This window comes from Dipodomys spectabilis, unplaced genomic scaffold, assembly GCF_019054845.1.
Source record: "Dipodomys spectabilis isolate Male_0828 unplaced genomic scaffold, ASM1905484v1 ptg000440l, whole genome shotgun sequence".
NCBI classification, from domain to species: Eukaryota; Metazoa; Chordata; class Mammalia; order Rodentia; family Heteromyidae; genus Dipodomys; species Dipodomys spectabilis.
In genome coordinates this window covers 1,515,304-1,531,435 of record NW_024871117.1, presented here as the reverse complement: position 1 = coordinate 1,531,435, position 16,132 = coordinate 1,515,304, and the positions used below count along the sequence as shown (strand labels likewise).

At 33.2% G+C, this 16,132-nt stretch overlaps 1 protein-coding gene across 3 annotated transcripts in view; it reads right to left on the bottom strand.

Moving 5' to 3' along the window:
• Positions 1-16,132, bottom strand: part of Cdh10 (cadherin 10) — an 83,715-nt gene that overhangs the window by 33,151 nt on the left and 34,432 nt on the right. For all 3 annotated transcript variants that reach the window (XM_042668505.1, XM_042668506.1, XM_042668507.1), the window contains exons 2-4: positions 13,024-13,318; positions 10,524-10,643; positions 9,406-9,573 (exon numbers count right to left, since the gene is read on the bottom strand). In XM_042668505.1, the coding sequence (XP_042524439.1) occupies positions 9,406-9,573; positions 10,524-10,643; positions 13,024-13,318 (583 nt within the window). The remainder of the gene's footprint in view (positions 1-9,405; positions 9,574-10,523; positions 10,644-13,023; positions 13,319-16,132) is intronic.

Genomic DNA, 16,132 nt, shown 5'->3' with positions numbered 1-16,132 from the left:
AGAATTGAAATTTTGTATCTGCCAAACCTAAGTTGCTTCACAACTGCCCACTAATAAATGCTGAGAAGTTGTGCATACAATGTATTAAGATATCTCATAAATACTAGATATATGTTTGGTAGAAAACTTAGTCCCAGAGGAGGTTAAAAGACTTAAGAGTTTAAAGTTGTATAGAACTGGAGCTATTCATAAGAAAAAGAAATAAGAGAGGCCCGGGTTCATTTTTTCCTTTAATATTTAGGGAAAATTATAAATACTTTAAAAAGAACAAGAAAGATAAAATCTCTTGTGTCTCTATCTTGGGGTTCATTTTGCTTAGCATCAGGTTATATGGTCATATGTACATAGCTTTTGATCTCTTGTGCTTGTCCTAGACATATCCTAGTTATTGCAGATAAGGGAAAATATGGGACCTATGTTTTTTGAGTCTGGCTTACTTCACTTAATATAATTCTTCCTTATGGTACAACCTCTTTTCTCACAGTATTTGATTCTGGTGTCCTTCATCTTCTATACACATTTTTCTAATTTGGGGAGCACAAGGGAAATAAAAAATGCTGAAATAAGGATACAGGATAACCCATTGTAATATTGAGATGTACATGTTGAAAACGAACTTTACAACTTTACAGAGTTGGGGGGTGGTTGGGAGGGAGGAGGTAGGGAGGTGGGGAGGAAAGGAATTGTAGGGGAAAAACAAAGGAGGGCGTAACAATGCTCGGCAAGAAATAGACTCATTATCTTGCTCATGTAACTTAACCCCTCTGTACAGTATCTTTACAATAAAAATATATATTTAAAATAAAAATAAAAAGAATTGTGATATATATACATATATTTCATATCTACATATGTATATATAAAACATACATTCCACATTAAAATATTTAGGGAAATTTATTTTCAAATGTTCATTTTTACTTAACTAGAACAAAACAAGCAAAGGAAATACAAATATTGAATATTTTGCCAATATGCAGAATCTAGATATAAAAAGTAAATAAAATCTTTATGTCAAAACTATACAATGGAAGTATTTTGGGAGGTACTTCCCAGAGAAGAGAAGTGAAAAGAAGTTGATAGGGAGTTCATTAATCGGTATGCTACAAATGGGAATGAAATTAGTATCATGAAACACATTTAAGAACAGTTTTAAAAGGAGGAAAAAGAGGGAATTTAGCGTAATGAAGGGAGTAAACTTCATCAATGTGTATTATGTGCATGTATCTAAAAGTGAAATATCTTGAACATTTCATTACATTTAATTTTAATAAAACATTTTCTTATTGTATTAAAATAACTGTATATTATCTCTCTCTCTCTCTCTCTATATATATATACATATAAATAACATAGCAAAAATGAGAGAGACAGGGATTACTGAAGAAAAATATTTTTTTGGTCCATTTGACTGTCTCATTGATTTAGCTCTGAATACTATCTCTCAGAATGTGTTCTATGTTTTTATTTCTAGCTTGAACTTCTTTGAAGTTGACTGAACTACCTGCTTAGAATATTTATTGTGAGAATCTGTCCAGTTTTACCTTGTCACTAAGCAGTGGTTGAATATCGGAAGCTCATTTCATTTAGCATCTTGATTATTGCAGATATCATATTCATTGTAAAGAGTATATTTCATGTTAATTAGAGTTAGTTGCATTCATGTTGATTTTCAGTAGCTTCTAAGAGCTAAACAAAAATTAATATGCTTCACTAGTTTCTATTATGAACCTAAAATTGTACAAAGCTTTGATAAAAATTATATTATCATCTATTTGTTCATCTGCCAAGTAGATGTTGGATGGTAATTTGTACATTAATGTGTTTACATAAATAAATATTTATATCTATATACATATATGTATGTCTTTTTCTTAAACTTTAAAAAATATGTGTAAGATAGTTTGCAATGTTCTATAAATCATGAAGATAAAGTTTATAGATTTAAACATAGATGAATTATTTTATAAAATAATAATAGCTTTTTGGGGTGAGGGGCCGGTCGTGGGGCTTGAACTCTGAGCTTGGGAGTGTCCCTCAGCTCTTCAGCTCAAGGCAAGCACCCTACTGCTTGAGCCACAGCGCCACTTCCGATTTTTTAGTGGTTTATTGGAGATAAGAGTGTCATAGACTTTCCTGCCCAGGCTGGCTTTGAACCGTGATCCTCAGATCTCAGCCTCCTGAGCTACTAGGATTACAGGCGTGAGCCACTGGTGCCCGCCTAATCATAGCATTTTTATAAGTATACATGCTATGCATATACATCACAATTGTTTAATACTATAAAGAATTTAGTATTAATTCATTGGAAACATTTTTATTCGTTATACTCTGTATATGCCTATCCATAAATAAATGTTAATTCTTTCTTTAGAATTAAATTTATGCTCAGAGTCATTTTAGGACAAGATATATTAAACCTTTTCTCCAATATTAAAAGTATATTTCTATATTTTGTGTATTGAAGTGATCCACTCATACTTTGCTATGTTTTTTTCTAGTCTTGTATGTTGAATATGAATATAGAAGTTTGTTAAGTAAATCAAAATTGCTTTCAGGATCAGCCTTTCTCCCTCTATGAATGTCTACTTGTTTCTAGGAAGCAGAAGAGAACTGTACAAAAGGTAAAGATCTCTCTGCACATGTTCCCAATGGCAAAGAAGAGCCTATCATTCATCTCTGATTTCATTTCTTTTTAAAGACATATATTTGCATGCTCCATATGTATGTATATATATTCTCATATATACATATATATATACATATACATAATATATATATATATATATTAATCCCAGAGATGATGGACCCATAATTGTGTGCTATGCCTTCCTATCAATTCAAATTTATTGCTGTTTAAAATTCAGTGTCAGCCTGAATCATCTGCTTCTCTTTTAATATTTAGAATGGATAAATATTTATTCCTAGTGAGCATGTTCTTCCTTTGGTTAGCCACTTAAACATCCAAGATCATTGTAATGAGAAAGGCAATTACAATTTCTATATCGTATATGGGAAAGCTCTATTAACTAAAAGTCTCAAAGAAACATCACAGGGTTTTTGGAAAGTAAGCAACATATCTAGGTTACTTAGTTAAGTACACTTTGAACTGATAATAAGAAACTCACAAATGCTCTGAGTTGTGATTATTAAAAGTTCAAATAATTTTAACATACTGTGAGTTTTCAGTATGTAGGACTAAGATTCCAGGCCACTTTCTCTACTATGATTTGATCAATATTCTCTTTTGCATTAGGATATTAAAAACACTGCAAAATTATATTGCAAAAAATAATTGGCAGCTCAAAGTGTGTAAGAGTCACTGCAGGACTATGATGGGGTGAGGTGTGTTTGTTTGTTTGTTTGTTTTTGTAGATCAACAGAAAAACGATGCCAGCATTCAACTGGGAGTAGAACAAGGGTACAATTGCTTTTCTCCAGGTTTTGAGCTGAGAAACAAATAACTACTGTTTTGTTTTGTAGATGAAAACCTGGAGGTTCAAAGAGCTGATTTTTCTTTATCTTCTATTCCCTGCCCTCGCTGCTATCCACATTTACATAAAAGCTCTCTACTTTTCCAGAGTTAAAATTAAAAAGCTCCACATATATGAATCAACAAAATAATTTAACATTAGTTTATTTTTTTATTGGCTTTGTGTGTAATCTTACGGTAACATCTCTGCACTGCACAACAATCTCAATACTTGCTTTAAGAAAAATGACACAATTATGCACGTTTATAAACTGTTCCATTGTATAATGCTCAAAAGATGTTTTTTAATGAGCTTAACAGGAAGAAATTAAAAACAAGATAAAGCTCCTCGGAGGCAAGAGCAGAGTAGTTAAGGAAATTATGCAATGCTAAATGAGCATTTAGGAGAAAACAGAGGAGAGCTCAAAGTCACACTAGAGACTGACAAACTTAAGAAGGCTTCAGAATTGAAGATGCTTCCCAGAAAAAAGGCAGAAACCTAACTTTGGGAGCAGGGGAGGCATGATCAGGAACTTTGTTGTTGTACATTTAAGTGATTTAACTTTTTGGTTTATTTAAGTAATTTAACATTTCCTTTTGCTCAATTTAGGAGCAAAATGAAATACTGAGGGATATCTTAATTTCCTGTTAATGCCATTGAAGAAGCACTGCAGCAACAGAGTTTACATCAGCTGATCCCCAGCGTCTGGGTTATCTACCTTAATAACATTTTTTTTGGAAATCGGAAGCAAGTTAATTGGCATCAATAAATAACAGAATTGCAATGTGTATACACTCTAAATTAGTAATTTATAGAAAGTATTATATTTCACTATGAAATCTCTTTACAATGTGTCTTAACTGAACATTTAAATGTAATAAAATCTCTTCAACAACAGTCTAATTTGTTCTAAACATAGTTGCATTGCAAAGATTCTGTATTTTTATATCTATACCCACCTAAGGGTACTGTCCACATTGCATTTGTTCTGGAACTTTCCACAATAGAGAGTGATTTGAATACCATTATGCAAAAAAATGTCAAGTAGTTTAGCCTAAGGCAAGTTTCCACTGAAATAACTTGAACATTTCATGTAGATTTTTCCATGTGTAATTTCCATATACGTATAATATCTCTTAAAGAAGTATGTTATTTTATCAAACACAGAAAATGGTCCTTCACCAGGTTCTGTGACTCTTAACATTTTGTTACGCTTGCATGTGTTAGTTTGAGTACTCCCTCAGTGATCTACATGAATTTCTACCCTTACTTTATTTTGTTTATCTTTCATGACAGGATGTTGGGTAGACTAGAAGTTTCTCTTCAGGCATTCTCCCAAACACCTATTAGATCTGAGATGGTTGCCAGACAACCTTTAACCGCATTATAATCCCATGGTCATTCCGAACCACATAAGCTACAGAGCCATGTCAGTCAGCAACACAATGAGCGCAGAAACCATAAAACCAACAAAAGGGGCAACACAGGAGTCCCCAGAGAATCTTTGCTCACTCACTCCAAATCCCTGCCCTTGTTGCAAAGTCTCCTCATCATTTCTTCAATTACCTCCTGCCTCAAAAATCGGTGAAATTGGTTTTTCAACATCTCCTCCTACTCTGTCTGTCTCTCTTGTTCTTGACCAAGAACAATTCTCCTTCACACTCAGTTGGTGTTCTGTGCTGTTTCCAGTTGCATAATTGTAAAAGAGGAAAATAACCAGTTTAGGGGCAAAAACTGGGACCAACATCTTAAATGTCTGTGTTCATTTAAATGTCACTGATACACCTCAGAGCTTCACATTTCACTAGTATTTAAGAGGAAGACACCCACCACTGCCTGCAGTTATCTCAATCCAAAATGTTCAAGCTGAATTAAAGTCTCTGGTTTTCCTCTTTGGGCAACTTGTTCCAGTAGCAAGCATGAAAGTGGTGCCTTTTATTGATTCCTTTACCTTTTATCCTTTAAATCTTCTATTGACCTGGTTACTAAATCCCATGGATTACTCTTTTAAATATACAATAATCTCAAAGCTTTCCCTGCAGATTAATTCAGAGGCTCATCAACTCTCATCCTAACTATCCAAGAGTTTGCTTCCTCCCTACCAGCTACCAGAGTAATTAGTTCCCATAAAGAACGGTGTCTAATGATCTGAAATAATTATCTTAGATGATACATACAACATTTCTGCTCTATTCAATCCTCTTCCTGATGCTAACAATGCCTACATTCCAATTCTCAGCTTTCATAATCCTTATATTGAGCATTTAGGTCTAGCTATGCCAAATTTTATACTTTCCCTGAAAATCAACTGTCTTCATTGTATTCTCCTCACTAAAATGCTTTCCTCTCAGAGTACCTTGCTGCCCTGGCTGAAAAATACTGTTCTACTTCAGAAGGGGATTTTAATAATTTTCCTTCCCTAAATCTCTTTATATCTGGAAATTTATTAGTTTATAGCCTTAGTTTAAAATAGAACTGGTTTTATTGAATAAATCTGCACTGCATATATATATATATATATATAAGTATATATATATATATGTATATATATATATATACTTATATATATATATATATATATATTCAAGAGAAGAATAGGAGAATAGGGAGAGAAATACCAAGAGAGAAAAAAGAAGGAAAAGTAGAAATGAAAAGAGAGAAAAAAGAGAAAATATGGGTTTATACTATATCATAATAAAAACTATTGTGAGTATATCTATTTTTTATTTCTTAAGAGTATTCAAATTCATTACTTTCTAACCTAGATTCATAGCCCATGATATACAGTATGGCTTTCATCAAAATTTTAAGGTTTTTGTCTTTTTTTCAGTTCTTGAAATTAATCAATGGTTAGTAAATCAACAATTACTTAGTGAAATTACTTCTCTGTAATTCATTGATACAATGTGAGAAAAACCTACACACACTTGCGGATATTATTATTATTATTATGCATAGCAACAATCAATGCAAATGCAGCCAATATAAATTGCAGTATAGTGCCTTTAAATAAGGGCTTTTATTTTGCTTTTGGATAATAAAAAGAGGGAACAAAAGAGAGATTTTTAATTTTATTTCCTCACTGCCAAACTGAAGCTTCTTCCTTGGGACACGCCTGACAGTTGAAAAGTGCTTGATAACTTTAAAATATGCACATGTGCCTGGGGCCTACATTACCTTGGAATCCCCCGAAGAGGAGAGGTTGACTCTATTTACAAAGTGAAAATCAGCTCTTATTAAATCAAATCTCTCTTGTACCAGGCAGGGATTATGGCACTCTCACAGCTCGCTGAGTGTACGTGCCTTCAATCCCTAAGTACATTACATAAAATTTCCTTGAAAGACCTTGTCTCATGAAAACATGCGCGTTCATCTGCTGAAGAGGTACAGGGATCCCAGGAAAGAGGTCAGTTATGTTTGGTCAAGGACTACAAAAGTGCCAACCAAAACAAGGATGGTTTTCTACTTTTGTATAAAAATGGGTAGGGACGTAACAAAAATCCAATGGACCTGGTTTGAAGTTGGTCATATAATGGATGTGTAAGTAGTATGCCATAGAATTAACTAAAGATGGAATGCTCCAAGTAAATGAAAGAATTCAGAAATATGCTCGCTCTCTCTCTCTCTCTAGCTATAGTTTAGAAGCATAGAAGTTAGAACGACATTATCTAGGTCCTCACACTAGTTTTGAGATTCCAACTGCAGAATTATGAACACGTGACTTGAGTTTAAAAATGTCAGATTTTTAACTAATTCAAGAGATGAAAATTGCAATAGGAAACTCGTGTCCATATTGTAAATATAAGTGAGCCTATATTTTGAAATGTTTAGTATATGTTTTAACAATGCTCATTTTTTATAATGCTACTCTATTTTATCAAGATCAGAACCATTTCAATATAAACTGATGGGCTAAAGTAAGTAGTCAGCTGAAAATATTAAAAAAACCACAAAAATAGATGCATGAGTAGGGGAAAATCACATATAAACACTGAGTGGTTCTAGAATTGTTTGCTATCACTTCTAATTTGGCTGCTTTTGTAGGCAGCCCTTAAAAATAACTTGTGGAGAATATACACCGATGGATTGACATGCTCAGAATAGGAGAGTCTTGTTAAGTTTATGTTCACTCCACAAGATCATCAATCACTTATTGAAATTAAAACTTCCCTATAAGTGAGAAACCTTGAATCAACCAAATGGGGGTAGAAAACTTATTTGTGTTACTATTCTCAAGACTAAATGTAAAAAGTACAGAAAATAGCACTGGTAAGTGTGGCTGAAAGTTTAAGCTTATATATACGGCATGTATTTTTGTCTTACATCATATTTCTATTAAATAGAAATGTTTTGATCATGTTAGGAGTCTGCCTGAGCCACCTTTTCTTATGCTTTTATATTTGGCAGAAATATTAATATGGTTGTTGTTGATGATGATGAGACTATGAGGCTGATGATAATGATGATGATGTCTTTATACAGATTAATTTTCAGGCTTCAATAATTTACTGAATTAGGAAAGTACTCATGAATAGTAGAACACTCCAAACCTTGTATACCTAATAAAATGATATTAGAAATTAAAAACTTAGTTTCACAGATGCTAGATGATTATACTATCAAATAACATTCCAATTACCATGACTGAATGTTCCCAGTGGTCAGATATTATTACACAGATTCATAATATAAGAGGCAATGTAGGAATTAAAAATCCATGAATTACATGTCCATCTATTATTTTAAAAATAATGAGATGAAATACAGCATGGTCTAAAAATCCTAGAAATCTATTATGTTATACAGCTGGATGTAGACATCAATTTCAACACATTTCTGACATTTCTAGTGATTTGGTCTTAATTTGACAATATGGCCCTTAAACTTCATTTTTCATGTGTAAAATAGAGGTCACAACATTGATCTGAGAAAGTTATTGTGATGACATTGAGTGGGGCAGTAAGTAAACTGGTATAGTGGTCTATTAAAATGCTATTCATGAATTGAAATATTGTCTGTTTCCCTTTGTTATTGTTGTCAGCATGATTATGATTATAGCCATGATCAATGCATTGAATTTTGTGTAATATGAACCAGAGGTGCTGATTATAAATTTTAACTTAGAAAAAGGAGTTTACTGAATACATGAATAAATCAGCCATAATATTAAAAAATGAAAATATAGTAAAATAATTTTTTTCCTTTTTTATTGTGAAAATACCATACAGAGGGGTTACAATTACATGGGCAAGTAAAATAAATTTTCATTGAACATTATTACCTTTCAAATGTCTATTTTCCAATGAATTACTCCAGTGAATATCCATAATGAATATAGCAGCACATTTTCAATGTGTGTAAATGCGCACAAGCACACACACACGTGTGTGTGTTTGTGCACATATGTAGGGTCCTGGGGTTTGAATTCAAGGCCAGCGTGCTGTCTTTGAACTTTTGTGATCAAGGATAGTACTCTACCAGTTGAGCTATAGCTTGTGTGTGTGTGTGTGTGTGTGTGTGTGTGTGTGTGTGTGTGTGTGTGTGTGTGTGTGTGTGTGTGTGTGTGTGTGTGTGTGGTTAATTGAAGATAAGAGTCTCACAGACTTTCTTGGCTGGGCTGGGTTTCAGCTGTGATCTTCAGTTCTCAACCACCTGAGTAGCTAGGATTATAGAAGTAAGACTGTCTCTGTCTCTGTCTCATTCTCTCTTTCTCTCTCTCTCCTTCCCTCTCCCTCCCCCTCTCCCTCCCTCTCTCCCTCTCCCTCCCTCCCTCTGTCCCTGTCTCTGTCTCTGTCTCTCTCCCCCTCTTTCTCTCTGTTTCTTCATTTCTCTTGCACTGTCCCTCTTCCTTTTTCCCCTTCCCACCTTTTCCCCTTGTCCTGCAGAACTCTGGCCCTGCAGAACTGCAGCAGGACGATCCCAGGTCACTTACTCTGGGGAAATCGAGGCGGGTTATCGTTGACATCAGTCAGCGTGATGTTCACAGTGGTGGTTCCTGAGAGGCCGCCCATCTGGCCGCCCATGTCTTTGGCCTGGATGACCACTTGGTACTGCTCTCTGTTTTCTCGGTTCATGTTTGGTAATGCAGTCCTGATGATTCCTTTGAAGAGAATACAAGTGATTTTCTTATGCTCATTGAAGTATCAATTAGCTTCTGATTGAAGACAACATGTAAGTTTTAGTTACCTTTTTTTTTTATTGTGAAAATACCGTACAGAGGGGTTACAATTACATAGGCAAGGTAATGAGTACATTTCTTGTCAAGCATTGTTGTCTCCTCCTTTGTTTCCCCATCCCCCCCCCTCCGCCAAAGTTGTAAAGTTCATTAGTTCATTTTCTACATAACATCTTGCACATCTCATTGTTGCAATGGGTCCACCTGTATCCCTATTTAAACAATTTGTTTTTTCCCTTCCCCTCCACAAATTATATCAACATCAAATATAGTGAAAACAGGGTTATATTGTGGGGTAGTATAGTGAAAACAGGGTTGTATCATCGGGTAGGGACGTACAAAACAACAAAGAAATATCTTGTAAATATGCTAGACACAATAGCAAGAAAGAAAAGAAAACATTTGAGTCCTTAACTTGGAGTGCATTTCGCTTAACATCAACTTATCTCAGACATATACTAGTTATTGCAAATAAGGGAAACCATGGGACCTATGTTTCATTACATTTTTGTCTAACAAAACTAAAAGAGATTTCAGATACAAGACTCTGAAGTACATGTTTATTTTTAATTTCTTAATAAAATATCTATAGTGTGACAAAAACTTGCCTTTCCACTAAACTCACTTATTCATTTAACTTTATGTACTGTATTTTTGATTTGGAGCTGGAGACTCAGTAACTGCACAAACTGGCCTCAGTCCCATGATTCTCCTGTCTCCATCTAGCATGTAGCAAGAGTTACAGGTATGCACTACCATGCCTAGCTCTTCTATAAGTTTTAATGTGAAGTATTGTTATGTTCTTCGATCTTCTTTCTCCTTATAAACATCATAAAGATAATTAAGTTGGCAAATATATATTAATTCTTCCTGACCTGTTTCAGGCTCCACAGAGAAATAGGGCTGCCCTTGAAGAATGCTGTAAATCACTCTGGCACTGTTCCCGTAGGATGGGTCATCGGCATCTGTAGCTGTGACTTGCACCACAGAAGTACCTGAAGTATCCAAACTCAGCTTAGTTCTGCACAGCACCAGAAGGAGGAGCAAAAGCACTGGTTTTCATAGAAGACTTGAATAATGTTTGGCTTTACAACTGACCTCTTAAAAAAAGCTGCTTCATATATGTATATATGTATGTATGTATGTGTACATATACAAGTATGCATATATACATATATATTTGGAAAAAATAATATAAATATGTCTGAATGTTAAAATAGACAACCTTTGAGTTTTACTCCATAGTGTTCAGTTAACCTCTATGAAATAGGCAATTCTACATATTCAGAACATAGTATATATGATCACTTTAGAAAAAGTGTTGTTGTTGGATATGTAAGTTCCTTTTCACATAATAGATTTGTTTTGGGTAAAGAGTAGCCTAATCACAGGGGAATAAGTACATTTTTTTCTTTCTCTCCCTGTGCACTAATTAATTGTAAAAATAATTAACATCTGCTCTCAGATACAATTTTATGAATAGATTAATTTCCAAATTTAGAAACAATCTAAGATGGTCCCAAGTTCCATGAACTAGTAAAATCTAACAAACAAAGTTCATAATATTTGTAAGAGCTTTATAGTCAGTATTCATCAGGAAATCCTTGGGATTTAAATAAATTAAAATTAAATAACAATCCCAGACCAGATAATTTTAAGAAATACATAGTTTGAAAATTTGTAACAGTGTTACAAGTAAAAGTACCAGACTTCATTAGTTTATTCAAATTCATTAATTTAAACAAATTTATATGCATTTGAGAAATGTGTTTTCTATTACATTTAAATACCTACCTCTCAAAATTTATTTCTATTTCCTGACATTTTAGATTTTTTATTATTTTCTGTTTAACTAAAATGTTTTATCATTCTTTTCCAGTAAATGTATTGTATTGAAGAGAGAAATTTCATATTGTGACTATTATAGCCCTACTCTTTTTGTGTCCTCTATTTTTTATTTTTCTTTATGTTTCCTGTCTGGGTATTTGAACTCAAGTTATCTTTGTTTTTAAGTTAGCTTGCTCGACTGGTGGTATATCGCTCAAGCCATTCCCCTAGTCCAGTATTTTGTTGATTAGTTTGGAAATGCAATCACTTGAACTTTTCTGTACAGGATGCTGTCCAATAGCAATCCTTTCTATTACAGGGAAGTGAGAGTTACCAGATTGAGCCACTGACATTCAGGATTCTTTCTATTTTATATGTTCTAGAATATAAATTTGTAAACATATTCTGGAACGTGATTGTCATGGGGTTTCAACTGGTTTACTTGAATTGGAAATTTATAAAAACAAATCTATACAAATTATATTATATAATATTTATCTTATAACATCTTACAATTAGTATATTATATATTAAAATGCATATATACATATAAAATTATAAATAAATATTTGTTAATAATAACAACGAATTAAATGAGCTAATCAGGTTTATCATCTGAAATGGACAATCTTACAAACTTCTTTTTATTAAATAGTGAATACTGCATGTGAACAACACTTGTTATTACATGAATTCTATTCTTAGTTTAGCATTGCCAATTCACAGCTACAGATTTGGCATCTTGGCATCAGCTATACAGGGATTGAAAATACATTGTAAAACAAAAATGTCTACTAATAGTGCAAAAATGTCTTTACATTTTCCTAAACAATACATGGCAACAACTATTTCATTACATTTTCATTGTGTTAAGATTGAATGTTATCTAATGGCAACAACTATTTCATTACATTTTCATTGTGTTAAGATTGAATGTTATCTAAAAATAATTATAAATATGTGTACTTATGAGGTTATTGGCACCAGTGCCTTTCAGTCAGCAAAGAATGTCTATATTAATATCACATCTAGGATCAGGATTTTATGAATTCCCATCTAATTATGAGATAAATATATTTGCAGGCATCCTTTTGTTATTTTGGAGTTCTCTCTATGTAGTGTAAAGATTTATAAAATCATAGGAAGGTCAAAATGCACTAATCTTTCTTGGCCTTCATTGTTTCCTTAACTAAAACACCAAATGCTTACTCTCAGTAGGTAATAAAATATGTAATGTGGGCCAGGAAGCTGGCTCAGTGGTAGAGTGCTTGCCTCGCATGCATGAGGCCCTGGGTTCGATTCCTCAGCACCACATAAGCATAAAAAGCTGGAAGTGGCACTGTGGCTCAAGTAGTAGAGCACTACTAGCCTTGTGCTAAATAGCTGAGGGACAGTGCCCAGGCCCAGATTTCAAGCCCCACAACTGACAAAAAAAAAAAAAACCCACACAAATAAAAACATAATGTCAGCTAATCTATCCTGAGAATTTCTTGAAATTATTTTCCAGCTGTTTTAGAAATACTATAAAAATGGCATAAATGAACTTACCTACAACAGACATTTCAGGCACACTAGCTGTGTAAATTTCTTCTGGGAATGTTGGCTCATTGTCATTAATATCATGGATTTTGATCACAAATTCAGACTCTGGCTCTACTGGCCTCAGAGTTCTTCTGTTAATAGCTTGTGCACGTAGAGTATAAAAAGCTTTCTCCTCCCTATCAATCCTTCTTGTGGCATGAATATCACCTGTTTTTTCATCAATAATAAAAAGAGTTCCAGCTCCGTCTCCAGATAAAATATATTTGAGCGATCCATCTCCTTTATCTTGGTCTGAATGAAGCTGGAGAGAATAAAATGAGCATATCCATGATAAGGTCTACAGGTATATAATGCTGAAAGAATTCCTTCCATTGAGTAAGTTCAATCATACTCATTCACTGTATGCAGTAGAAATAGCTACCCTCATGTGAAAAAATTCTTTTAGCATGGTGAATAACCTTTTTCAAAGAAAAATAAACACTAATAACTGAAAAAAAAAAACACCAGGCTGCCATGGTACAAACACTGTTATTCAATATTTTTCTGCAAATGAAAAATTCTTTTATTCTCATATTTTGTAGAAACTTGGACTCCCTTAAACTTATTATTAATTATCAATTAATGAGAGCTTAGAATCTGTAAAAACTGGCAATCATGTATTACACCTAGCCCTCTTTTGCAATACCATGCATATAAAAGGCACTCATTAATGACATCACAGATGTGTGCAGGTCTCAAAGCAAGGAGTTACTCAATTGCCTGAGTCTATTGTATAAACTGAGTCCTTCAGAGTAATAAACACAGCACAATGCAGTGTTTTAGTTTGCATATACATCTTAGTCAAGTGTGTTTTTCAGCCCAGTGTAAATGCTAGAACACCAGACTGTGAGTCATAGTCAAATTTTACCTAAATTTTTTTCCAATAGCTGTCCAGAGGCAGGAAAATTACTTGTTTTGGGGATATTTATCAGTGATTTTGCTATGCTGTTAGGTGGCCATCTTTGAGAGAAGAGCTTTCTAAGACTTAGAAGCAAACTTTCAAACTCAAGGATTTGGAGGGGGAGTCATGGATTCTAAGCACTTGCAGTTTTTCTTCTCTCTAAGAATTGGTAAACTGCCTCCTTCTGTTGGATTCTTAACTGGAAGGCAGGAGCTTAGCCACAGGAAGATCACCAGCCAACTTTGAAAAACAAGTATACATTTCTCTTTTGCTGTGCCATTGAACCCATATGCTTTGTATCTATCAGTATCACAGCTTTATTTTTCATAATAAAATATTATGTTTTAAACCACTATTACTTATCTGATAATATTCATAATATATGTACAGTTCCTCTTAATTTATACAGATCTATTTTATCATAGAACTAGTTACATTTACGGTTTTCAATATTCATGAAGTGGTAGATAAATCAAAACATCAATGTTTTTCAATATTCATTCAAATGGTAGATAAATCAAAATAGCTACACCAACCTATACTCTAGAGAATTATGAATTAATGATAGATAGCATTCTTCACTTACATGAAAAAGTGAATGGAATTATACTGTTAATTTTGTTCTTTACATTACTTTTATCAACACATATTTAACCTAATTAAGAATATACTATATTGCATATTTCTTATTTAAGTGCATATATATATGAATAATATATTTCTCACATAAGGATGATTATTTATTTGCATGAAAGCAAGCTTAATGGGTCACAATGTTCAACAAGAAATGTACCTTATTCATGTAAATGTAACCACTCTGTACAGCATCTTTATAATAAAATAAAATTTAAAAATAAAAAGGTTGTGGATATAAACAATGATTAAAAATATTTTAGATATGATGAATTATTACCCATCTTTAAATGTATGGAATTAGCTCACTTCTTTAAAAAATATTTTGAAATTTTAAAATGGGTTGTATTTACCACTTAGCTGTTATCCTGCATGCAACTACATTTTTCTGATTGAAGTAAAAACAAATTTGTTACAGAAACAATGGATAACTAGTACACATGAACTTTTAAAAATGTAAAGAAACCAGGGAACAAATATATTTCTTAATACATTTTTACCTATTCAGAAACTATAAAGTAAAAGCAGAACTCAGGAAATATCTACTTCTAACCAGAAGTTGATGTCCAGTGAGCACTCATAAGTCACAAGACTGATATTTCTTAATAATTGGTAATGGCTGGGAAACCCATACTAGATATAAAGGGCATATAGTGGCAATTCTCCCAATGGTAGATCTGAGCATTGGATATAGTTCTTACTCTGAAGTCAAAATATTTCAAGAAAGGATTACTGATGTTTGATAATATCAAACCATGATAACTGATAACTTCATGGCTTTAATAGACAGTTCAGATATCTACTATCTGTTCATTCAATATTATTCATTCAATAAAAAATATGATTGTGGTTCTGTAGAAGAATTGAATCAGGAATGAAATGAAAATTCACAGGACAGCCTTTAACAAGGTCATAGGAATGAGGGAGGATTTGTTGAGCATGGAACTCAGAGCCTAAACTACCACAGAAAGAATGATTAGAGGGTTTAACTGGCTAAAAAAAAAATCATATTGTACAGATTTTTCATTTTTTGAATACTGAGTGAATTTAGAACATAAATTTGGGGCAGAGAAAGATATAAGGCAACCATATTCATATAATGAGATTTAATTTTTATCAGGATGTGTTTTAGCACATAAATCACAGCAGGGTTTTTACCTGCACATATTCTACAGAGAGTGAAAATTAAATCCTGTAATTGGACCACATACTAAGGGAGTTTCTGTTGGATTAGGAAAATGGGTAGCAGGGAATCAAAGGGATGAAAGCTACAAGATAGTGAGTTTAAGAGTCAGAGACTGAAAGGATGCCTTCCTTTTCCAATCGGAATATAATTAGCAGATGCAAGTATGACACCTACAAATGGAAAACTTTCCTATTAAGAAGCTAGGCTTACAATAAATGCTTCTCCCACCATTAGATCATTTGTTGGTAATAATTTCCATTTTTAATTCTTCTTTTCTTACAGAGGAAAATTAAAAACTAAGTAGAACAATGATAACAACGATCACATTTGGGTCCTTGCTGTTAGACAATGTTTTA